This window comes from Notechis scutatus, chromosome 7 (assembly GCF_049901735.1).
Source record: "Notechis scutatus isolate UNSWTSFEM ecotype Mainland chromosome 7, rNotScu1.2, whole genome shotgun sequence".
NCBI lineage: Eukaryota > Metazoa > Chordata > Lepidosauria > Squamata > Elapidae > Notechis > Notechis scutatus.
In genome coordinates this window covers 122,318-148,276 of record NC_142015.1, presented here as the reverse complement: position 1 = coordinate 148,276, position 25,959 = coordinate 122,318, and the positions used below count along the sequence as shown (strand labels likewise).

The window sequence follows — 25,959 nt, the reverse complement described above, 5'->3', positions numbered from 1 at the left end:
CCCTCCACCCCAGCTCTTAGGGTCTGGCCAGTGCAGAAAGCTGGATGGGGGGAAATCGGCTTTGGCAAATGCACTTTAGAGAAGGACAAGGGAGGGTTCAGCCCCTCGCTCTGTTGCTCCCGATCCCTGCTTCCAATGGGATTGACATACATTGTGGTCGTTCGGCCACCCCCGGGTGACTTGAGCCTTAGCCAGTGGGCCCCGTGCACAGTGGCCCTTTCCCTGCCCTCTTGGGCACAGAACCTTCCGGAAGAAGCCCGGTGCTGACCAAGCAGGGCCAGATCCAGAAGGGCCAGCCAGAGACGGTCCATGAGGTGGGTGCTCAGGGCCATCAGGAAGGCTAAATGTGGCATTGCCATCAGCTGCTGCATCATGTGCAGCTCAGGAAATCTTGCCCAGGGGAACTAAGCTGAGGGATAACACTGGACGTCTCTGGGCATGGAGTGGGGAGCCCTTCAGTGCATGGGGAGCACAGCCGGCCCTGCTTCCTTTCCAGGTTCTGCGGGGGCCTCTATTTGGATCTCAAGAGGAAACTGCCCTGGTTCTTCAGTGACTTCTATGACGGCTTCCATATCCAGTCCATCTCTGCTGTGCTCTTCATCTACCTGGGCTGCATTGCCAATGCCATCACATTTGGGGGCTTGTTGGGGGATGCTACTGACAACTACCAGGCAAGTTCAGGCCAGCTTCCCAAGCAGCCCCCCGGGCCCAGCCCTCCCCCAGTCCTCTACAGTGGCACTGGAGAATCCGTCTTATCTTGGCTCTTGACGTCCCAAGGCCTGAGCAACCAGGAAGAAGGAGGCTTTGGCACTTCTGCACCCCCCCCCTCCCCCCGCCAGGCCTGCTTTGAGGAGTGTGCTGAGGTGTGAATAGGAAGAGCACCGCTAGTATGCTGTTCCCATCCTTGCCCTTCGGTGCGGCTGGAAGTAAAGGTTCCTGGGAGATTACGGGCCAATGGATTCCCTGGCAAGATTTTATTTATTTATTTATTTATTTATTTATTTATTTATTTATTTATTTATTTATTTATTTATTTATTTGCCAATTGTTTACAAGATAATAAGTATAAGTGTATACATAGTTGTGAATACATGAAATGGGTACATATAAGAAAAATAAAAGAAGAATAAGAGAAACAATAGGACAGGGACGGTAGGCACGTTGGTGCGCTTATGCACGCCCCCTACAGACCTCTTAGGAAAGGGGTGAGGTCAATAGTAGACAGTCTAAGGTTAAAGTTTTTGGGGTTTGGGGAAGAAACTACAGAGTCGGGTAGAGTATTCCAGACATTGACCACTCTATTGCTGAAGTCATATTTCCTGCAATCAAGTTTGGTGCGGTTAACATTGAGTTTGTATCTATTGTGTGCTCTTGTGTTGTTATGGTTGAAGCTGAAGTATTCATTGACAGGTAGGACATTGCAATGTATGATTTTATATACCATGCTTAAATCAGACCGAAGACGGCGTAATTCAAGGTTTTCTAGTTCTAGAATTTCAAGTCTGGTGGCATAAGGTATTCTACAACGAGTAGAGGAGTGGAGAACTCTTCTTGTGAAATATTTCTGGACTTTCTCAATTGTGCTAATATCAGATATGTAATGTGGGTTCCAGACTGATGAACTGTATTCGAGTATTGGTCTAGCAAATGTTTTGTATGCTCTGGTTAGTAGTGTGATATTACCAGAGAAAAAGCTACGTAGGATTAGGTTAACAACTCTTAATGCCTTTTTGGCTATGTAGTTGCAGTGGGCTCTAGCACTTAGATCATTAGAGGTGAGTATTCCAAGGTCCTTTACAGAGCTTGGGTCATCAACAAGATCTTGACTATTCAGAGCAGGGAGAAGAAGAACGGGCGGGAAGAACCTGGGGGGCCACATCTGTGCCTGTTTACCATTCCTCACGTGGCATGTGGGCTTCTCCAGGCTAAAGGCCTGGGCTAAAAGAACCCTTGGAGCCCAAGGCAGTGCTGAGGGCTTCCCTGTCCGTAGAGACAGAAACGTGGCGGGAGGGTCCCCAGAATCCTCTTCCTTGTATTCAGACAGGGCCCCTGCCTGTTTGTGCCCCCAGGGTGTGATGGAGAGCTTCCTGGGAACGGCAATTGCAGGCTCCGCTTTCTGCTTGCTGGCAGGGCAGCCCCTCATCATCCTGAGCAGCACGGGGCCCATCCTCATCTTTGAAAAGCTGCTCTATGACTTCAGCAAGTAAGTGGAGGCCTCTCGAACTGCGCCGGAAGCCCCTGCCTGGCTGCTATGGGGCGGGGGGGGGAGTTGGCGGTCCCCCTTTCCAACAGGAGCGTGGGCCTTCTCTGAAGGTCTTTAGCCTTTGGGCATCACACAAGTACCGGGCCCAATTCCGCATGGCTCTCTTTGCCTCCTGGGCAGCATTAGCTCAAAAAAATGGAATGGAATCAGCCCAAGAAACCAGGAAGGAACAAGGCAGTGATAGGTAGTCCTCAACCTACAGCAGTTTATTTAGTGACCTTTGAAAGTGACAATGGCACTGAAGCCCAAGTGACTTATGGCCATTTTTCACACACACACGGCTCTTGCAGCATCCCCAGGGCCATGGGATCAGAATTCGGGCACTTGGAAATTGGTTCATGTTTATGGCGGTTGCAGGGTTCCCGGGGTCCCGGTAGCCACTTTTGCGATCACCTGAGAAGCAAAGTCAACGGGGAGGCAACTGGATTCACTTAGCAACCGTGTCACTAACTTTACAACTGGGATGATCTGGGTAGCCAGATGCTCTTAAGAACTAGAGGAAGAAAAGCCATGAAATGGGGCAAAATTCACTTAGCAACATAGATTTTGGGCCCAATTGTGGTTGTAAATTGAGGACTCCCTGCACTAGAAGCTAGCGTGAGTTGGCTAAAAACAGAGCCTGCGGCACCAGTGTAGACAAGGCAGCATCTGGTTCAAGAGCAGCAACTATGGGGGAGATCCAGAGCCGTAGTGGACAGTCACTGAAGGGCCAGCCAGCAGTTGTGCTGCAGCTGCCCCAAAAGCCCGTGTGCCGTTCTAGGCTGCACAAGCAGAAGTTCAGCCTCAAGGTGAGCATGAGAAGTGAGCGTAGCATTTTATACCACACTGGTGAGTCTCCACTTGGAATGCTGCACCCAGTTCTGGTCACCAGGATACAAAAAGGATGTTTAGAAAAACTGCAGAGAACCGTGAGAGAAGCGATCTGGAGGCTAAACGGTTGTGATGAATGGATAAGAGAACGAGTATGCCCTGTCTTACGAAGAGAAGAATTAGGGTTGACATGACAGCTGTCACGGTAGTTGAGAGGCTGCCACAGAGAAGAGGAGCTTGAAGTCAAGCACCTCAAGGCAGGGCCAGAAACAGTGGGTGGGTGGTTATTAGGGATCCTGCCTAGAATTAAGAAGGCGTTTCCTGATAATGAGATAGGGCAGCTTGCCTCTTAGAGTCTGGATTGCAGTTTCAAACAGGGCACAACTCATTCTAAATCTTGTAGTACTTTTTATTAACTAGCAATTGGTGGGTTGGGTTTCTTTGTTTGTTTAGCACATTTAGGTGGCAGCCCATCTCAAACAAAGTGACTCCAAACTTATGGAATTGGTTTCTTTTCAGTTGTGAGGCTTATCTCATCCAACTGGTGTATGAAGGCAATGAATTATAGCAGAACCGGGCCACATGCTACATGCCAACCACATGTGGATTTTCAACACCTCATCATCAGCTCTTGTGAGCTCACTTTCCAATTGCAAATCCACAATGTTCAAATGTAGGCAGCAAAACATTTAGGCTTTGGGCATAGCTGTTAACACCCCTAAATATCCCAAACAAGTCCTGCCATCACTAAGACTCAATTTGCTAAAGAAACAGAACCTGTTGCAGATGTTGCCCAACCTGTAAGAAACTCGCCCAACATTGATCAGGTACTTCCAATTAGGTCACATCCAGAGGAGATGCTTCCTTTGGCCAAGCCCTACTCTCCGCCATCTTTGGCCACTTTTCCCACTCATTTCGGAATATCATACCTTGCTGCTGCTGCCGCCGCTGGGGCTCTGCTGTTGGGGTCAACCGAGTGTTTCTGTTCTCCCCCTCAGAGGCAACAGTATTGATTACCTAGAGTTTCGCCTCTGGATCGGCTTACACTCAGCGGCCCAGTGCCTTTTTCTGGTGGCTACAGATGCCAGCTTCATAATTAAGTACATCACTCGCTTCACTGAAGAAGGCTTCTCCACTCTGATTAGCTTCATCTTCATCTATGATGCCATGAAAAAGATGATTGGAGCCTTTAAGGTCTACCCTATCAATATCGACTACAATCCAGACTACGTGACCATGTATAAATGCGAATGCATAGCTCCAGATGCAGGTAAGTGCAAATCCTGCGTCCCAATGCAAAGCCGTGGCATTACCCTTTATAACGGAGCAGTATTCTGTGCTTGATATTATCCACTTTTTAAAAATGTCTTCCAGAAATTTCTGAAAGTTCTTTGCAAATGCAAGTTAATATCATTTATTCTGTCTGAAACTGGAAGTAGCTTAGTCAGCAAAACTTGAATCCAATATTTGTCAGTATATGGACAAGAGTTCCCTCTGTTGTCAAGGTTGTATCATAAATGTATGCTGAACTTGCTTTCATGACATGTCTCTACAGTGCTGTCCTTCCTGTCCAGCAAAAGTAAACTTAAATCACAAGAGGGAATGAAAATTTACTATGTCAGGACCATTTTACTGAGAAACCTGAAGGCCGTTCTAACACGATACGTTTCAGTGTTGTGGGGTGTTTCTTGCAGCAAAGTTCACTGTAGGCAATTCACACCCATCATTAGTCTGTGACTGTGAGGCTGCTGCATTCCCAGCTGCAAGCATCGGAGCCTGTGTGGGACACTCACAGAGCCTCTTAAGCACAGGGCAGGCCAGCATCTGAAGAGGAACCAGATTGCAGAAGACACACTGTTATTTTCTTTATTTAAATCACCCATGCCCAAAATAGTAAAAAGCCCTCTACTGTCTTATATTGAATTTTAAAAATACAGCTATATATACACAGAAGTTTCCAAGTCAAAGGAATGCCAGAGTTGAAAAACATTTTCTCTAACAAGAAGAATTCTCTACTAATTTTAAAATTGTAAACTTTTCTTTAAAAAACATTTCTAAAGTTGATGACTTCTAATGCATCTTTTCAAACTTCCTTTTAACATATATACATTCAAATTCACTCAATAATTTTTACAAGCTTAACGCAATGAGCATTATATACTGTATAAAAGAAAGAAAAAAGAAAGCCATTTTCAAACCTACTTTAGGGACTCCAAACTATACATTAGAGCCCCGGTGGTTAGAATGCATTATTACAATCAAACTCTGCCTGCAGCCTGGAGTTGGATCCTGACGGGGCTCAAGGTTGACTCAGCCTTCCATCTTTCTGTTAAAATGAGGATCCACATTGTGGGGGGCAAGAGGCTGACATTTTAAACCACCCAGAGATTGGGCAGTATATGAGGCTGAGTGTTATTTCTATTGCTACCTCTTTCTATTACATATATCAGACCATTATAAAACCATCCCAACTCTAATTAGCTCCTTAAGTTTAAGTCACTCCCTCCAACTTGCCTAAATCTTTTTCTTCTCTATCAAGTAATTATAATCTTTCTCAAGGGATTCTCGATCTTGTTTGTTCTCTTGAAAAGTGTAGATTTATTTGGAATTCTTCTTTCAAATGTAGTGGAAGGTTTGTATTTAAAGCATCATCATAATAGAGATTGGTGTCAGATTTATATTCCAAAGTTACAATTAAGTCCTTTGCATTGTCAGATACTTATGAAATTGCCTCAGTGGTTTAGATATGATATTGTTGCCATTACGGAAACTTGGTGGGATGAAACCCACAAATTGAAGCTACAGCTACAGGGATTTAAATTATTTGAATTTAATTTAGACCAAACAAAAGAGGAGGCGGAGTTTCCCTCTATATAAGAAATAAATACATCTCTATAGAAATAGAACGCAACAATGATGAAAACTGTCTTGAATGCATTTGGGTCAATGCATAATAGTGGGGAAAATGACATGGCCATAGATGTACAGTATACTATAGGCCACCCAACCAAACAGAGGAAACAGATGAACTTTTTGCTAGTCAGTTAACCAAGGTATGTAGGAAGCACATCGCAATAGTAATGGGGGACTTTAACTACCCTGACAAACTCTACACCAAGTGGAAGATCAAAGAGGTTCCTGATAAACTAAGCAGACAACTTTGTCTCCCAAAAAGTAGAGAAAGCAACTAGGGGATCCGCCCTATTGGACTTAATCCTCACTAACAGAGATGAAATGATGGAAGGTGTTGAAGCTACAGAAACCTTGGGGGGGGGGGGGAGTGATCATGCAATATTGGAATTCAACATTATGCATGCTCAAGCAATAGAACAAAGTCAAACTAGAGTTTTGGACTTTAAAAGAGCTAATTTCAATAAACTTAGAGCTTGGGAAGGATTCCACGGATGAGAATCCTCGAGGCGAAAACAACCCAAGAAGCTTGGGAAACTTTGAAAAGTGATATAAAAGCCCAGTCTAGCATAATAGCAACGAAGAAGAAAAACAACAGGTCTCAAAAGAAACAGCGTGGCTGCATAAAGAACTCTCTGCTAAATTGAAAGACAAAAAGGACAAGTATAAAAAGTGGAAAGAGGGGCACATAACTAAGGCAGAGAATATCAGCAAATAGCCTGAGCCTGCGAAGATAAAGTGAGGAAAGCTAAGGCTCAAATGAACTAAGGCTCTCAACAAAAGTCAAAAATAACAAAAAAAAGAGAGAGCCTCTTTCAACATGTAAAAATCAAGAAAACAGTCAAGGAAACAGATTGGTCCATGAGTGGGAGAAAGTGGCAAGAAGGTGATAAAGAAAAAGCGGGACTGTTTAACTTGTTTTTTGCATCCGTCTTCACACAAAAGGAAAAGAAACAGTTCAACCTATCAAATACAGTACAGTACAGTAAAAACAGATTAGGAATACAAGTTAAAATGAGCAAGAAAATGGTAAGTGAGCACCTGTCCACCCTAGATGAGTTCAAATCACCAGGACCAGATGGATTACACCCCAAGGTTCTGAAGGAACTGGCCGACATGATCTCAGAACCACTGGACTCTATCTTTCAAAGACCCTGGAGTACTGGGGGACTAACAGAGGACTGGGAAAGGGTTGGTGTAGTTCCCATCTTCATAAATAAAAGGGGGGGGGATAGATCCAGGAAACTACAGACCTATCAGCCTGACCAAGTGACAAAATTAATGGACCAGAGGAGTGCTGTGGATATGATTTACTTGGTCTTCAGTAAGGCATTTTATAAAGTAGACCACAACCTACTACTTGATAAGAGAGAGAAATGTGGGTTAGGCAGCATCACCACCAACTGGCTGACCAACATGTAGTCCTCAATGGAACTAAATTTTAATTAAAATTTTTAGCTTCCACATGTTTCCATAGAAATCAGGAGGATAAGGTGTACACATGGCTTACAGAAGCGGGGAAAATAAAATCAGTTAGTTTTATTCTTCTTTCAACTTGGTTCATAAAACTAATGTAAAAAAATGAATGGATTGAGCCATGGGTGTCCCCCCCCCCCCATGGGAGAGGGGAGGCTCCAAGTTATGTGAATGCAACAAAAGGTCTGCAAGTTGGAGTCCGCGTCTCAACTTTCGGCCTTTTAATGGAGCCTTTTTACCTCATGCTGCCAAGAAGATTTTCCGTTTCAGTGTAGTATGTGAAAGTAACCTCTACCCTTCTTTGGCCTACTAAGGTCCTTTCTTGTCCTCTTCTTCTTGTGAGTCAGCAAGTGAAACAGAAAGGGAATCTTGATCTCCATACCATAATTATGAAGGGAGTGCAAATGTATGAAATAAACAAGCAAAGTTACAAACAGAGAATGTGTTATTTCTAAAATGATTTGTATCCATTGGGAAAGTTGTTAGTCAACGTATTAGTAAAAGCTGTTATAACGGAATACAATTAACAGAATAAAACAACACTGTCCAGTATAACAAAGTGTATTTTTAAAAAGTCAGTTAAAAGAGAGCCAAATATAAAATGTGACTAACAACCCCCTATCCTCCTAGCAAAACCAAATGGGCATGCCAGGAGTCTAAACAGACACCCAACACACACACCCCTCCTTTTATCCCCTGTTATCCAAGGTGGTTGCCCAAATCAAACAGATGGTCTCTTACATATTCATGTTAGTTGGTTTGTGCAAAACATGTTCTGATAACCTCTCTCTCTCTCTTTCTCTCTCATCTATATCCATCTATCATTTATTTACCTACCTACCTTCCTACCTATCTATCATTGTCTGTCTGTCTGTCTAATCTTTGGGTGCAGCTTGGCACATGTAGTCATGGAAGTGTCTTTCAGAGGAGCCTTGTAGACCCAAGTAGAGTGACATACTGCCACACTGCATGCCAAACAGCAGGTGATGTTTCATTAGGGATCCCTGGGGTCTAGAAGATATATATGCTCAATGGCTGTGAAGAATCCAGAACCAATCTCTGAAATGCTCAAATATGGGTGGTATTTAGCTTCTATCTCGATGAAAATAGCAGTAATGTTTGCTATCCTCTATTTCAACTGTTTAAAACTGAATCCCATTGAATTTGCTCCCCTTTCCATCAGTGGCATCCAGACTGGGGAATGAAAAGTCTTGGTGTGGTCTCAGTATCGGTTTGAAGCTCTGCTCCTATTTGTATTGACCCACAAAAGGGGGCGGCTTTTATTATGCTACGGCCCCCATTTTCATGACCTCCCTTATAGATGCCACGGGGAGTGTCCATAATATTCTTTTAAGACCTCTTAATTTTTTTATTACTCTTATTTTTTGCAAATCAACGCTTTGGATTACTGTAACTTATTTATACCATATTTGTCTCTGCTGCACCCTTCTATTTGGCTGCTTTCATTCTCAAGTGAGTATCATTTTATAAATATTAAGATTATTAAATATTTGATACTCTTACTTTTTTTAATTATTGTTATTTCTACTTTAGCATACACAATCTACATAAAGTATTAAATCAGCCTTTTAAAAAAGCATTATTCATCCAGTACAAGATCTAGTTATTTTACACTTGAAATTATTAAAAGCCACCCTAATATGTCTGTTTTTGGAAAAGCTTCTGGTTATAGGGAGAAGCAACATAAAAAAAAAGTCTGGAATGAATAGCAAGAATTATCCCACTTTTGTCCAATTCTTTCTATTTTTCCTCTGAAATTCAGTATTTTCTCTGCAGCAAGAAATCTGACCCAACAACTGCTTCTCCTTCATTAATTGTGTGAACATTGTTTGCCTCCAGAAAAAATGATTAAATCAATTGCAACAGCCTGGCTTATTGGCATCAAAAGAGAAATTCAATACAATTTTTGCAGATAAGTCAGAACCAGTTTAGTCTGATGAATGATTCTTTCCAAACACTGCTTTTCCTTTAATTTACTCTGCTTCATTTATTAAACAAATTTATCCCCCAAGCCTGCTGACACACCTATGTCTTTGAGGCCTTGTGAAAAGCAACAAAATGGGGCCAGCCTGACCTCTGGGGAAATGACATTTCAAAGGGAGGCTCTTTTTCAAGGTCCCATCAGATGCCAGGCCTTTGCTAGCCAGGAACACACAACATGCCCTGCCGCCTTCCTACTCTTACCAGCATGGCCATTCCATAAGCCCAGGACATATTCACAGCCTTCCAAAGAAAAAGGGAAGCTTCCGGATGCTTTTGCATCTCTTAGATCAGGGTCCAGACAGACGACCTGGATAAATTCAGAGGTTCCTCATGAAACTCACACCAGCAAAACCAATTTTATTACCCTTCTGGAAGGCCAAAAGGATGGGAGTAGTTCTCACCCTTGGTGGAAGAGGGTTCCACAAGGTTGGGACCACAGTGAAGAATTCCTCAGCAGATGGGATCTGTAGCAGGCCTTAGTGGGATGAGCTAATCCCATTTGAGTGAGATGGCTCCTCAGAGACCCTGGACCTATGCCCTATAGGACTTTAAAGGTAATAATCAACACCATGAATGGAACCCAGGAGCAAACTAGTATGGAGCTTGAGCAGAGGTATTTGTGCCAGGAGTAGGCATGCCACTGTATGAGACACCAGGCTGTAGCTTCCGAATACTGTTCAAGAGTAGCCCTTGTAGAGCATGTTGCACTAATTCATCTGTGGGATGACTAAGGCACGAGTGGCTGTGTGCAGAGCCTCACTGGTAAGGGTACAACTGGTGCACCCCAAGACCTCCTAGCCATGACTGCCACCGGCTCTTCAAGTCACAAGTCCAGGAGAGCCCCTGAGGGGTCCCTAACCCTAACCAGGCCTCTCTCTCTAGGGTAGGGCAACCCCCTCCAGAAGGGTGTTTAAAAAACAACAGATACTATTGCGCTTTTCCTTTTAGCTATTCTTACTATGGCTTAACATGGAGTGTCTATTTGCATGTCACACGAAATGTGTCCTGCTTGCTCTTTTTCTAGAAAAGAATAGAGATGGCAGGTGAAGGATTAGAAAATGTACCCAGGGTTGTTGTTGTTGTTGTTGTTGTTTTACCTTAGTGGGGAGAGTTATGATCGGTGACCCCCAAACCCAAGAGACATGTACATTTCTGTCAGCTGAGGGCAGAGAGAAGAATTGCCCCCAACCATATTAGTGAGGGGGTCAGCGGGTATTTCACCACACGAATGAACTATTGGTCCTGGCACTTTCTGCCTTCCCGGTAAAGCAACCCTGGGTAAGGCCCGGGCCTTTGGAGTTGTCTTCAGGCAATGGAAAGGGAAACAGGCCACGATAAAAATAACAAGCACGACAGCACCCAATGAGGAGGCCCAAAGGGGTCCTCAGAACTCTGTGACCCCCCTATCTAGCTCACCTGGGATTAGGTCACGTGGGTGTAGATTGAAGTGTCTCTGTATTACTGCACAGTGAGTTTGATTGTCCCCAAAAATATCTGGAGAAGGAAGTAATAGGAAGGTAGGATCCACCCCAGCTATGAATTCTGTCCTTGGATTAATTTGGAATCTGCTCCTGAGAGACATCAACATTTTATTTATTTTTATTTTGTTTTATTTTATTTATTTTATTTGTCAGTCGCTTACAAGGTAATAGGTATAAGTATAAACATGAGTAAGAATACAGGAAATAGGGACACATTAGGACAGGGACGGTGGGCACGTTGGTGCGCCTATGCACGTCCCTTACAGACCTCTTATGAATGGGTTGAGGTCAATAGTGGATAGTTTGAGGTTAAAGGAATTGGGGGGGGGGATTAGAGGATGTAACAACAGAGTCAGGTACTGCATTCCAAGCACTGAGCACTCTGTGGCTGAAGTTGTACTTTCTGCAATCAAGTTTGGAGCGGTTAACATCTTAGGTATGCTCAGGCTCCAGCAATAAGGAAAGGTATCTGTTTGGACCAGTATGCTCCCCAAAGCCCCGTCTGTGCATCAGCGAGGCTTTCTCCTCCTGGCTTTCTGAGCTCCCAGTTGAAAGAGCACATCTTAAGTGATTAGGGAGATTTTTCTGCAGGAATTAGAACCAGAACAACATTGTAGCTTATTGAACTGTTCATGTAAACAGCTGTTTATTTACAAGCTGTGGGCATGTAATTCTTACAACTTTTCATTGAATTACAAACTCAGAGAGTTCTGTAAATACTTGGCACCAGTGGTTTTCTGGATGGTGAGATGGTGACCAAAATGAAGCCGATGAGACCCCTTTAATATGTTTAGCCAAAAATGGATTCTGGTTCTGCTTTAACACTAAAAGAGAATTTTTCAAAAAGTTCAAACCAAAAATATGATTGCGTATTATGGAGTCATATTTTTCTCAATATATTTCTTAATAATTACAAACTCCTTTTCTGCAGCAAATACAACATTGTTCAATGCTTCAGTTCCATTGGTACCAAACAATGTTAATATTTCTATGGTAAGTTTTTTCCTCTCTTTTCTTCCCACCCACCAATCCAAAATACTGCGAATATCTTTGTTTAGCATTATAACTGCAAGAGCAAAAACTGATTATAGTACGTCTCCTCTCATCAGTGGTGAGTGGCAGCTTAGATGATTCCTAGGCCTCAAAAGGTTGGCCCATATCTTATCTAACCTGCCCAAAGAGGCTTCAAGCAACACCAATTAAAACCTCTTAAAGCAGTGAGAACGATTCCTTGCTCCAGTGATCAATCTTGACCATTTAATAGCAATAATCACAATGGTTCCTCATCCACTTCCTGATAAGCATACTTAAATCGATAACTTTGGAAACCCCCTGCCATGCCAAACACACCCCCTTTGCTATCCCCGAGAGAGACATCCCAGATGTATCTCCATCGACAGAAGTCTATAGATCTATTGTTCAACTGATCAAGGCCAGCAATCAAGAGAGTATCACGATTCCCCTTTCAAATTTGATTCCCAACCGCCAGGTGTCTTCTGGCAAGAAGGAGACTGTAGGAAAATACATATAGGGCTGGAAGTAAGTTCCATTGAATGCAAGAGGACTTGAGAATATATAGCTATGGGATTGTGTTCTGGGGGTTTATAAATTCCAAAGTACCGGGCTGAATCCTGACTCTTACTGCTAATTAGGGATTTTCATTCACTGGGTGGACCTTCCAAACATTTTGAGATTACTCAGATCAATCCCTTTAAAAGAGTCCAATTTGTTCCAGAGTTGAAAATCAATTTTGTTAATCTTGAAAAGAATTCTAGAAAAATTCCTAGAGATACATTAACAATCACAGCTTAAAATTGCAAAATAAAGTTTACGTTTAAAAGATGTCTTCTATCTTCTCCATTACCCCTTTTTGGAGGGGAAAATAACCTATGGGAAGCACTCTCTTCATCCTAACAATGGTATCATATTAACTGTGATTCTGGCTTTTAAAAATATATATATAATATATAATACACCGATATATGTAACAGGCAGATATATAGATACATATATGCAGGAATTGGGTATGTCTGGTCTAGAGAAAAGAAGGAGTAGGGATGACATGATAGCAGCGTTCCAATATATTGAGTGGCTGCCCCAAAGAAGAGGAACTTATTCTCCAAAGCACCAGACAGGGCAGGACAAGAAACAATGGATGGAAACTAATCAAGTAAAGAAGCAACCTGGAATTAAAGAGAAACTTCCTAATAGTGAGAACAATTAACCAGTGGAAACTCTTGCCTTCAGAAGTTGTGGAGGCTCCATTACTGCAGGTTTTTAAGAAGACATTGGTCAACCAGGGGGTTAGACTAGAAGATCTCAGAAGTCCCTTCCAACTCTGTTATTCTGTTATATATAATATTTAAAAAAATTACCAGGCTTGTCTCTCTTGCATGTATTAACTTACTTGTTAGTTTTATTCTTCAGTGCCTGAATAATATGGTTTATTTTCTTATTCTTCAAGTATAATCCTATTAATGTAACAGTTCTGGACTGGACTCAATTGAGCAAAAAGGAATGCCTGAGATATGGAGGAAGTCTGGTGGGGACGTCTTGTAAATTTGTCCCTGATTTGGCCCTCATGTCTTTCATTCTCTTCTTTGGGACCTATTCCATGACTCTGACTCTGAAAAAGTTCAAGTTTAGTCGCTATTTTCCAACCAAGGTAAGATTCTCCAAACGATGACTTGGGTTTCAGCTATTCAGAAAAGGTCTTCCTCTCCCAGAAGACATAAAATAATATTCTGTAGTGCCCTATAACTTGTTCTTTTTTTTTTTTGTTTCCTTTCAATCCTCCACTTTTAGGTCAGGGGCTTAATTGCTGACTTTTCCATTGTCTTCTCCATCTTGTTCTTCTGTGGAATAGATTTCTGTTTTGGACTGGATACTCCCAAGTTGCATGTGCCCAGTATCATTAAGGTTTGGATACCCAACTAGGTTTTGACACACCCTTTCCTCTCTCTGCTCCGGTGTCCTGTTCCTTGCATTGCTTTCTCTAGTAGCTTCAGCCTTCTACAGCCTCAAGGTTCTCCTTGAAAGTGAACTGGGGGGGGGGAGGGGGATGAATGCACTGGTTTGAGTCTAGGGGATTCAAAGACTGTCAGGCCTGAGCACAAGAGGAGAAACTGGCCTGTGTCCCTGAAAATTGCGCCAGCACAGCTGGACCTTTTCTGGGTTGTGGCAGCATTTCTGGGGCCATTTCCAAGGGGGCCCTGTTCCCTTGGCTGTCCCCTCCTTTCTTCCCTCTGAAGGGGAGCAGAAAGAAGTTCACTCTTCTAACTTCACAGCCAAGTTAGAGGAGACTCTGGGGGTGGCAAATACCTACCAGGGCTGGACTGGCAAGAGACTGTTCTGGGTTTCTCTCTGACAGCAAAAGGATTGCATGAAGTTCTTTTCTTCTCCAGCTGACATTCTAACATCGCTATTTCTCGTACACGTGTGTTTTCTCTCCTTCTTTCTAGTTCCGTAAACTTATTAGTGACTTCTCTATCTTCATGTCCATACTAATGTTTGTTGGTCTTGATGTTTTGTGTGGGCTGAACACTCCAAAACTGCAAGTGCCTACAGAATTTAAGGTAAATAAATGAATGCTACACCTTGGCTAAAAAAGGCTCCCGAACTGCTTCATGGAGGCAAATGACTGGCTGGGCAGCATGATGTATGGATTTCTGAACAACTTGTTGTTTTGTACTGATCCATCTTTCATTGATTGCCTTGGGAAACATTCTCCTTGAGACATTAGGGCTTTTCATGTCAAAAAGTAGGGGAAGAGAACAATGGCTTTGCTGGCTGTGGCAGAGTCTGTGTTCTGAGCCGTGTAGAGGAGTGTTAGGAGCTAGCTGAGGAGAGGATCGAGCACATAAGAGGGAGCATATAAGGAGCACAAAGCTTGCTTATTGTGCGAGTCTCTCTGGTGACATGCTCTTTCTGAATTTTACTTCTAGCCCACACGCTTAGATCGAGGGTGGTTTGTGTTCCCCTTTGGAAAAAATCCTTGGTGGGTCTACTTGGCAAGTGCACTTCCAGCTCTTTTGGTCACTATCCTGATCTTCATGGATCAGCAAATTACAGCAGTCATTGTGAACAGAAAGGAGCACAAGCTGAAGGTCTGTGTTTTCTTCTGTCTTCTTGTACACCACTATTGTGAATTGGCACACAAGAAAGGTGGGGTGCTGTTCAACCCCATTTCCATCATGTTGGGCAAGGATTCAGGCCTGAGGCAATAGAGTTGGCACAATGTATTAAACCAAGATCAGCTGAAACAGAGTCTGACTGGGTTAATTTTAGCCTTGGTTAGCTTCCTATGGCATGTTGTATTTATCAACATATTGTGCACACCAAGGCAAAGTTTTAATTTTGTATGTGTTAATTTGGCAAAGCTAATTAGTGAGTTCTCAGAAGAGTTTTCATCATTCCTTCTGCTTCCCTGCATATTATGTTGGGTTGTGTATTTGAGTCACATCCCTGCATGTCCCAAACGGCCAATAAAAATCAAATTGGAAGCATACTTTTGGTGTAGTGATTTTGGGTTTCTCTTACTTTGGAGAAAGAAAAACTTCAGCACACTTTACAGCTCTCGCTTTTTTTGCCCCCAGTTCCCCCTTTTTTCACACTGTCCTTCCCTCTTCATTTTAGAAAGCCGCAGGCTACCATTTGGACTTGTTCTGGGTTGGAGTCCTCTTGGCAGTGTGTTCATTCATGGGGCTCCCCTGGTATGTGGCAGCCACCGTAATTTCCATAGCACACATTGATAGTTTAAAGATGGAGACAGAGACCAGCGCACCAGGAGAACAACCAGAGTTCCTAGGAGTGAGGTAAGGGTTTCTTGGAAGCCACTGAAAAGGTTTCTCTCACCTGTGTCAAGCATGCAACAATGATGGGATGATGGGCAAAGAGTTGAGCAGGCTTGTAGAGCTGCAACAATTTGGAGATCAAATGCCATTAAGCAATAATGACTGGGGAAATCTGGGAGCAGATGTTCCCCTTGGATTCTCCTTTCTATGCCTTGCCCTGTCAGTGTTGGTGGGGGTGAACTTAGAAGTTTTTTGGTTGGCCTGTTTACTGTTGGCTTGATTGGCAGTTCCTTGATGGGGATATTGTTCACTTCTTGACTGTTGGTCTGATGTTAATCTTGGTGTTGATCTGTCCTCTTCTGAGTGCTGATAGCTGGTGGAGAGGTGCATAGGGCTTTTTGGCTTGTTGATTTTTGGCTTGTTGTTTGCATACTCTCTATATATTATTTATGTCCACGCATCTATTGATGGGTAATTTGTCAAAGTGCCAGGCTTCTAGAAATTCCCTGGCATTGTTGGAGTTGGCTGTATCTAGGATGGTCATGGTTTCCCAATTGAAACTATGGTTAAGTCTATCCATCTGTTGTGAAATTAAAAGGTTTTCATGATGTCTTCTGAGTGCTAGTTGGTGTTCATGGATTCTGCCAGTCTTCTGCTTGTTTGTCTTACATGGTGGTGGTTGCAGTCATTACAGTGTATGTAATGTGTTTTATTTTTATTTATTTATTTTTTATTTATTTATTTTGTCAAGCAATTATTAGATAACAGGTATAAGTATAAACATGGTTATGAATACATGAAATGGATACGAATAAAAAAAAAAGAAACAATAGGACAGGGACAGAGATCTGTTGGTGCGTTTATGCACTCCCCCTACAGATCTCTTAGGAAAGGGGTGAGGTCAATAATAGACAGTCTAAGGTTAAAGTTTTTGGGGTTTGGGGAAGAAACCATAAAGTCAGGTAGAGTATTCCAGACATTGACCACTCTGTTGCTGAAGTCGTATTTCCTGCAATCAAGTTTGGTGAGGTTTACCTTGAGTTTGTATCTATTGAAAGCTCTTGTATTGTTATGGTTGAAGCTGAAGTATTCATGACAGGTAGGACATTGCAATATATAATTTTATGTACTATACTTAGATCGGACCAAAGGCAGCGTAGTTCTAGGTTGTCTAGGTCTAGAATTTCAAGTCTGGTGGCATAAGGTATTCTGCAACGAGTAGAGGAGTGAAGAACTCTTCTTGTGAAATATTTCTGGACTTTCTCAACTGTATTAATATCAGATACGTAATCCAGGTTCCAGACTGATGAGCTGTATTCAAGTATTGATTTAGCAAATGTTTTGTATGCCCTAGTTAGTAGTGTGATATTACCGGAGAAAAAGCTATGCAGGATTAGGTTAACAACTCTTAATGCCTTTTTGGCTATGTAGTTACAGTGGGCTCTAGCACTTAGATCATTAGAGATGAGTACTCCAAGGTCCTTGACAAAGTTAGTGTCATCAACAATAGTCATTCAGCCTGTATTTTATTTTCTGATTTTTTTTTGCCAATATGTAAGACAGAGCATTTATTTGTTGAAATTTGAAGTTGCCATTTTTTTGACCACTCTGACACATAGTCAAGGTCTTTTTGAAGGGTAGCAATATTGTCGGTGGTGTTGAATAGCTTTACATCATCAGTGAAAAGAACGCAGTTGCTCTTAATATGATCACAGAGGTCATTTATGTAGAGTATGAAGAGAGTGGGTCCTAGAACGCTGCCTTGGGGGACACCACTGTTGACAGGTGCAGAATTTGATAGAGCGCTCCCAATTTTGACCATTTGTTGCCTGTTTGACAGGAATGCTTCTATCCAGTTATGCATATGTCCAGATATACCATAAGATTTAGTTTTAGGAGTAGTTTGTCGTGTACCACTGAATCCAAGGATTTACAGAGGTCTATGTGAATTGCATCGATTGCTTTGCCCTTCTTCTGGGGTTGCTGGGTCTTTTGGTTGCTTAGGATGTTTTGAAGGGCTTTAGTTAGCTAGTGTGCCATGCTGACTCCATGCGGTTGTAGTAGTTTGCTAGTGGTTTCTGAGATATTCTTTATGTATGACAGTGTTATTATTTTTAGGACTTGTGTTGGTTGTGGTACATTGGGTTGAGTGGTCAGGCACCTTTTGATAAAGTTGCATGCATATCCATTTTGTTGGAATTAACGTGTATATGCTCTGTTTCCTTCTTTCTGCTGATCAGGGTTGCTACAGAGAGTTTGTGCTCTTCTAAATAAAGTTCTTACACCGTTTCTCTTCTGGGAGGTTGGGGTGTTGCTTTGGTAGTGGAACACTTTGTTGTGTGGATGTTTTTTTTCTGAACACTTGTGTTTCTAGTTAGGTCATTGTGGTCTCTGCTGACCAGTATGTGCAGGAATGGTAGTGAGTTGTTGTTTTCTTCTTCTCTGGTAAACTGGATTGCTTTGAAAATGTTGTTGAGGTTCTGTGGGTGTTTTCTAATTGGTTCTTTTTTAATATGGTGAAGGTGTCATCTATATATCTGTTCCATATTTTGGGTTGTATTTGGGGAAATACTATGTCTTCCAGCCATTGCATAAAGACCATTTCTCTGATGTTTTCTTGCACCTCTGTGGGAATTCCAGTAGCTTTGAATGCTCCTTCTAGGGCTGCAAAAAAATCCAGGTGATTGGCATCACGATCTGTGTTGCAGTTGAGTCCTTTCTGTAGAATCCTGTGTTTTGCATCGTGGATGGCCAATATTAATATCAGATCAACAATCGAGAAGTAAACAATCAAGGAACTGCCAAACAAGCCAAAAGTAAAAATATCAATGCTGACAGGGCAAACCACTAGCACACAAACTTGAGAGGAAACCCCAGCCCTTACTAGCACCAATGATGTTACCTAGGTTGGGCAATGAAACGTCTGCCAGAAAACAAGCGAGCACCAAAGACCCCTCACTTTGGAATAGTGTCCCTCATCCCCAACATTAAAAAAGCTGTGAAATTTGGGAACAATTGTTGAAATAGGGAATCTGAATGTTCTGTTGATATATTTTTTATTTCTAATGGCATTTTTATTTTATGTGTGCATTGGATTTATGATATAAGCTACTGGAAACGCTAAATGTGGTGGCATAATTTCAGTCATTTATGTGAAGAAACTAGGAGGCAGAAGTATTAGGTCCATTTGCAGATGAGTTATTAAAAGTTATAAAAGGTAGAATAACTATTTATTTAAATCAATTTATATAGCTATTCATCTCACAACAACTTGGAACAGCTAACATAAAATTAAAGCTAATCACTAATAAACATAACCACAGATACTGGCAGACAGAGTCATCTCTGTTAACCCCCAGGGTAGGAAAACCACCAGGCCTGGCAGAGCCCAGCCATGCTTTCGTTCACTGCCTTCGCTCTCTAGGGGGCTCCCCCCTGTCCCCCACCATCCCCCCCCCCCGAGGCATTTATGACAGCCTCCTTGTCTCCAGGCTCCAGTTTAGAGAAGAGCCTTCTGCTCTGTGGGGCTGAACTCTGCAGCTCCTCTGGAACAAACACCATGTCTGAATATTGGGACGTCTGGTATTTCAGCATCAGGCATGCAGGAAAGTGCCATTAAACTTGGGGAAATATGTAAGCATTGCATTCAAGGGCAGAATTCCATCTCTTTATTCTGATCTTGAACAGGGAGCAGAGGCTCACCGGGATCATTGTCTTCATTCTGACCGGGATTTCAGTCTTCCTGGCACCTATTCTCAAGGTAAAGCCTCATGATGTGGACTTAGCAAATGGCCCAGAAATTTTAAACCACCATCTGAAATGACAGGCAAGATTAATAGCTATTTATTCAAAATAAAATTCGTTCTATGCAGTAGAGATAGTCCTTAGCTAGTGACTACAACTGGAATTGGCAGCTTGATCAGTAAGTGCCATGGTTGCTAGGTGGAAATCATGTGACCACAATGGATTTATGACCTCACTTCTCCTTTGATTGTTAAGCAAACATGTAACTTCCAACGGTCACTAAATGAGGCAGGCAGTCAGTAAAGACTACCTGTATCTGATTGCACTTTTAAGTAGCTGATTTCTGAAAAGCAGCTTCACCTTTGACAACTCAGCCATGTGTGTGTGTGTGTGTGTGTGTGTGTGTGTGTGTGTGTCCTTTACCTGTCTGCTTGCTTCCTCTGCCGCAGTATATCCCCATGCCAGTGCTGTACGGGATCTTCCTCTACATGGGAGTGGCCTCACTCAATGGCATTCAGGTATGCACACAGGGGCTTCTGCTGGAGCTTTGCGTTTGTGCCGTCGGTCACCACTGCATTTCCAGGAAGGAGCCCCCTTGCCAGGTTGGGCTTCTTCCTGTTTTCTAATGAGGCCTGGTGGAAGAGGGTGAGACAGAATTGGAAAGGACCCCTGGGAGCAAGAATGCCCCTTTCAAGAAACCAACCAATATCCTGAAGGAGTAAAGTTCTGCTTATCTAACCACGATGGTAGCAGCCTTTTCTTCTGCCCTTCAAGGACATTGCCTACGCTCTCTACAAGGAGCGATCCGATTCTCATGATCCAGGAACAGGTGCAACAGGCTCTCCTGGCCATGGCTGCCACCTATTCTCCAACTGGGAGCCATGAGTCTCCAGGAAGAGCCCCAGTTTGTCTACCAGCTCTTTCTGCCAGAGCAGTGTTGCCCAGTCCAGAGTTAAGGATGGGAGGTCTCCAGAACTGGAAGACCCTCCAACGCATAGCCACTCAGCTTTGTCAGAGTTGAGCTGAAACCTGCACTGCTCCACCTGTGCCTGAACAGCCTCCAACACAGGGGGGGGTGGGGGTGGGGAGGGCTTGTCAGCCTGACTTGGACAGCCAGGGATAAAGGTGTACAACTAAAAGTCCAGGTGATCTGTTTCCTCTAGAGCCCTTTTTAACTGGACCTGGAAATAACAAGGGCACAATACAGGTTGAACCCTGTCATCAGGCACCAGTCATCATTCTGCTTTTGAACCTAGTTTCTGAATAATGAGGGTTCAGATAAGCTACACAGAGGGTTTTGCACTTCTCTAGTCGTAGTTAACTGAAACACATAATCAGTACAACAATATCTGTCTTCCTTAGAAAAAGTCATCCAGTAGACCATTCATGTAAGACACAATTTACTTTTTCAAGAAAAAAATTATGCCATCTAAGAGCCGCATAAAACAGTGGCTAGATTCATACTTTCCACAAAACTGGAGATTTTAAAACCATAGTTCACTGAATAAGAAATAGTTGTTAAGTTCACAAATAACTAAAACGGCTTGATTTCACATATTGCAATATCCCCGAAACAAAACACATGGTTTTGTGCAATTTGTGAACCTAACCAGTGTTTATAAATGTTCCAGAAGATACAATAGTTAGCCACACTGGAATTTGAAAAGAGGTCCAAGAGAAGGGAAGTATGGCAGGCGGCAGATTAAACAAAGTTCTATCTATCCCAAAACTGGTTATAAATTCAACCTGAAAAGATTTAAATAATACAAATGAGCCTTGAAAAAACTGGATTATTTTCCCAGTATTTTTTGGAGCATAGACATCAGATGTACCTCTGAGACTTTTTCTCATTTGGAGTCACTGCTGGTTGCAAGTCCTACAGTCAGAGTGACTAGAGAAGGGAGCTTTGTCAGCCATTCAGATGAGATGTGGGCAGGATGCAGAATCAGTATGCCAGGATTTTGACCTTACGCATTGTGTGTGCATGAGAGGGCTCCTCCCCTAATCTCACAGCTAATAAACCCCACCTCTCTCATAGTCCAGAAGGATGTTATGGTACACACTCCACACAACATGTTAAGAAAACAGAGAGTGCTAAGTAAGTGGCTTATAAAAGTTTATGCTCTAGCATCATCTGCTTAAGAGAAAGAATGATAGCCATCAGCAGGATTTCAGCAGGATATGAGCAAAAGATCAAGATGGCAAAACAATGGAGAGCACAATCAAAGTTCTGCCTGTGTTTTTTAATATGTGTTGTGTGGGTAGACACCTCAGTTGCACTAATATGGCTGCCATCTTGACTTTTTAAGCCTTGGGATATTTATGGTAAAAACCCTGTTTTAATACACATTCTTAGAGGCAGTTGGCAATAGCATCTGCTTCTACCTCTTTTCAGTGCCTTTTCCCGGCAACCAGTATTAATATTTCATTGTTTTTTTAATAGTTTTGGGAGCGCTGCAAACTCTTCTTGATGCCGGCCAAGCACCAACCAGATTATGCCTACCTGCGTCATGTGCCCCTTCGAAAAATCCATTTGTTCACTACCACTCAGATTATCTGCTTGGCCATTCTCTGGATCCTGAAATCCACGGTGGCAGCCATTATCTTCCCTGTGATGGTAGGCACCTCCGTATCATATCAAAACTTGCTCTGGGGCCACTTACAAGCCTTGGTCCAAACAATGTGTTCTTTGGCGGTGATCCACTCTTCAATCGGTCAGCAGCAGCCTGACACAGGATTGGAGGTTGTGGATGCCAGCTAACCCAAGGCAGGTTGGTCCTACTTCCTGGCCTAGGGCTGAGAAAGAGGAAGGCAGCGTCTGTAGTTGAGTCCGCTCAGAGTCCACTTGGTCTCTAAGCCTAAGGCACCTTCATCTCCAGCCCTGGGGTTGAGGAGGAGGGACTGGCCCAGCGTCACCCGGTGGGCCTAAAGGAGGACCAGAACTTGCTTCTCTCCACTCCTGGTCCAGGACCTGTTATGTTTCTGAAGTGATTAAAGGTCTCCCACTCTCAATTAAACACAGTAGAGCAAAACAAAACAAGAGCTCTTTTGCAGACAGAAGGACTGCCCTTAGGGCTGACAAACAATGGGCTGCGTGGACCCTAAAGCCCGCTTTAGAAACTCTTGACACATTAAGGATCCATCTGTAAAAATCATTAGGCTTACAAAATATGGCTTATAAACATCCAGTACAGGTGACCCTAAACTTACGACCGGTTGCTTAGCGACTGAAAGTTTCAACAGATCCTCCAAAAGGTACTTGCCACCAACTTTCAAAGTTACAGCTGCTGAAATGGCCCTGCCCTTCTTCGGCTTCCTGGCCAACTGCAGGGAGACTGCAGCGTCTCCTCCCGCAATCCCACCAGGTTCTCCGGGCCTTGGCCTGCTCCAAAGCTGGCCAGCAGAAGTTAGCAGCACATGGAGGGCAGTTACAGCCTGCAAGCCGAGGCCCACTTCCCCTCCAGCAACCCCAAGGGACCTCACCCAATTCCAGGCCCAGCAGCATCCAACTTTCCTGCCTGTTTTTTTGCAGAGGAGCCTGGCTGAGGTGATGCAATGGGATGCAATGCAAAGCTCAGGTTTCTTGCAGAGCAGGGGTCCCCAACCCTGGGCTGTAGCCCGATAATGGCCCACGGCCCGTTCGCAATCAATTGGTGGCGCAAGTGGCAGGCGAGGGCACACCCACTGCTTGCACAAATGGAGCTTCATGCACACGTGTGAATGCCCGCTGCTTGCACAAGTGGAGGTATGGGTGTGAGCATGCACACCTGCTGCTCACACAAAACCATTTCCTCCATTTGTTAGATATCATTAGCTGCAGCTCATGAAAAGTCTGTGCCTTTTCATAAAACCTCTTAGCCAGAAAAGGTGCGTCAAGCTCCTTTTGAGCTGCCTACCAGGGGATGAACTTCTTCTGAAACCTGTTAAGAATGAAAGACTAAAGCACCCATATCCTTTGAACTGGATATGGGGATGTAACCATAAGCAAGGGTGGTGGCCGCAGGAGAGTCCAACCTCTTCCGGGCCAACTCAAGTCTTATTTTGAATAGAGTGTAATAAATCTGGCCCTTTCTCCTGTGCATCACGCAATCCCTTCCTTTCCAGCACTCAGTGGCTGCAGCCTAGCCAAGGGACTTGCCGAAATGGCTCACTCTTGTGACCTTAGATACTTATTTTTATGTTGTTTCCAGATTTTAGCCTTAATTTTAGTCCGGAAGATGTTGGACTTTGTCTTTTCCCAGCACGATCTGGCTTGGATTGATAACATTATTCCTGAAAAAGAGAAGGTGGATGACAAGAAGAAAGAAAAGAAAAAGAAAGGCCAAAGACCTGAGGAGGAGGAGGAGGAGGAGGAGGAGGAGCACCCGGATGAGGTGTGTCAGAAACCCTGGGGAGGGAGGGGGTGACTCTAGGCAACGGTGTACAATCTACAGGTAATAGAAAGACTGCCAACCTGCCCAGCAAGCGAAGTGTGTCGGAGGGACAGAACATTTGTGCCATTTTGAGTCCCAGAGCAGGGGTCCCCATCCCTTGGGCCGTGACCTGGTACTGTGCCGTGCAAGCAGCTGCCAAGTGCTCAGGTGCAGCTCTATGTGCGCGAGTGGCAGGCACTTGCAGGTGTGCGTGACATTCCGTTTGTGCTCAAGTGGGGCTCCATGCACATGCACGAGTGCCTGTCGCTCGTGCAAATGGAGCTGCGGGCTCACACACCGGCCCCTCCCACGGAACCATTTCCTCTCCTCCACCCCCGCCGGGGCTGGAGACGAGTGTCCTAAAGCAGGGGTCCCCAACCACCGGGCCCCGGACCGGTACCGGTCCGTGGATCATTTTCTACCGGGCCGCCGGTTTGCTGGGCGCCACCATCTTGTTTCGACGAGAAAGTGCTTCCGGGTGAGCTTTTCCTGTTGGAAAGCGGTGTTTGGGTCCTGAAGGAATCCTCGCGCCTTAGTTTCATCGAAGGGGGGCGGCGGCTTTGAACAAAGAGCCATCCCGATGGCGGAAGAGATTAAGAAAGCACAAAAAAGGTACAAAGGAGGAGTTGAATGTGGCGGGGAGAAGCGGGGGACGGCTGGCTGGCCGGTTGCTCGGCTCGCCTTGCCTTGTCATGCGTGCTGATGCCGGTACTGGGCCGCGGATCATTTTGTGATGCCGGTACCGGGCCGTGGCACAAAAAAGGTTGGGGGCCACTGTCCTAAAGGAAGGGTGGAATGTGCCTCACAGTATTCCAAAAGGGTGAGCAGGCTGGTGCCTTGGCAAAAGGAATTGAAATTCCACTTCTTGCTTCTCTCCTGTGAAGATTATATGTCCCTGTTTGCATTTTAAATGTTTTGGAGAATGCATTTGTTTCAAAGAAACTGCCGCCGGTATTTGTTTTTGCAATTACCCTGCACTTTGACTTGCCAGAGCAAGACAGTGGCATGCAACCCCCTTCAGCTAATCTTGAAAATGCTAAGGAGGGTCAATCCTGGTTAGCATTTGGAAAAGAGACCACAAGAAAATCAGGGGTGGGGGGGAAGTCCTGGAAGAAAGCCACAACAAAATTCTTAGCAGAAAACAAGATGGACCCACCCATTCTGACTCAAAGGAGACATTACCTTTCACTTTATTTAGCAATTACTGTATCATTTTCATGTATTCATAATGAATATTTTTATTAAGTGTGTGGTACTCACATACCGGATAAAATAGCTTAAATCATGCAATCCTTGAATTCATTCCAGAAAGTATTTGGACTAGGCAACTGCATACTCATCTTTCCACTTGGCCTACCAATCTTGGCCTCTGCTTCTGAAGCCAAGGACCTGGCCCAATGTGAATCTGCCCGTCCACGGAGTTGATCATTGTCTTTTCCCCTTTCTTTTTCCCCAGCCCAGGTTTCCCTCTACTATAGCAGTCCCACGGGAACCTGCCTTGCCTCAACCCCCAAACAGTAGCCATTGTATGTCCAGTAAGTAAGACACTCAAGTTTTACCAAGATGCTAAATTAACTGCTAACACAACCATTAACAAATTCGGGAAATTTCTTCTCCACACAAGAATCATGGAACCAGAGTCAAACTGTGCTGGCTTGGAGACTCTCCTGCAGATATATTCACTGATGCATTTGGCCCCCAAAGGCTGCATTCTTTATTACTAACTCAGCTAGTTGGTAGTTGATGTTTATTCATAACCTTAACCCTAACTTGCTTCTATGTGACATATGATTTAGAGCAATACTAGAACTAACCTATTCCAATATGTTTTCTAATGGGTTGGCAGCATGCAGGTCAGGGGTGGGATTCAAAAAATTTAACATCATGGGTTAAGTGATGGGTGTGACTTGGTCATGTGACTGGGTGGACATGGCTTGGGGGTCATGTTATTGGCTGGGTGTGGCCAACTCAATATCACTCACATCGAGACACGCATCTCCTCGCCTGGCCTCTCATGACTGTGGGGATGATGCGTAAGTGTGAAAAATGGTCATAAGTCACTTTTT

General features: G+C 43.8%; 1 protein-coding gene across 12 annotated transcripts in view; it reads left to right on the top strand.

The window, feature by feature from the left end:
- Window positions 1-25,959, top strand: part of SLC4A5 (solute carrier family 4 member 5) — a 58,068-nt gene that overhangs the window by 28,813 nt on the left and 3,296 nt on the right. For 5 of the 12 annotated variants that reach the window (XM_087969837.1, XM_087969836.1, XM_087969844.1 and 2 more), the window contains 13 exons: window positions 497-671; window positions 2,070-2,203; window positions 4,072-4,343; window positions 11,876-11,937; window positions 13,409-13,609; window positions 13,750-13,863; window positions 14,406-14,519; window positions 14,889-15,050; window positions 15,580-15,758; window positions 19,425-19,497; window positions 19,931-19,999; window positions 21,925-22,098; window positions 23,672-23,854. In XM_087969837.1, the coding sequence (XP_087825963.1) occupies window positions 497-671; window positions 2,070-2,203; window positions 4,072-4,343; window positions 11,876-11,937; window positions 13,409-13,609; window positions 13,750-13,863; window positions 14,406-14,519; window positions 14,889-15,050; window positions 15,580-15,758; window positions 19,425-19,497; window positions 19,931-19,999; window positions 21,925-22,098; window positions 23,672-23,854 (1,912 nt within the window). Of the gene's footprint in view, window positions 1-496; window positions 672-2,069; window positions 2,204-4,071; window positions 4,344-11,875; window positions 11,938-13,408; window positions 13,610-13,749; window positions 13,864-14,405; window positions 14,520-14,888; window positions 15,051-15,579; window positions 15,759-19,424; window positions 19,564-19,930; window positions 20,000-21,924; window positions 22,099-23,671; window positions 23,855-25,349; window positions 25,429-25,959 lie in introns of those variants that run through there. The other 7 variants (XM_087969843.1, XM_087969839.1, XM_087969838.1 and 4 more) reach the window with 7 other exon arrangements.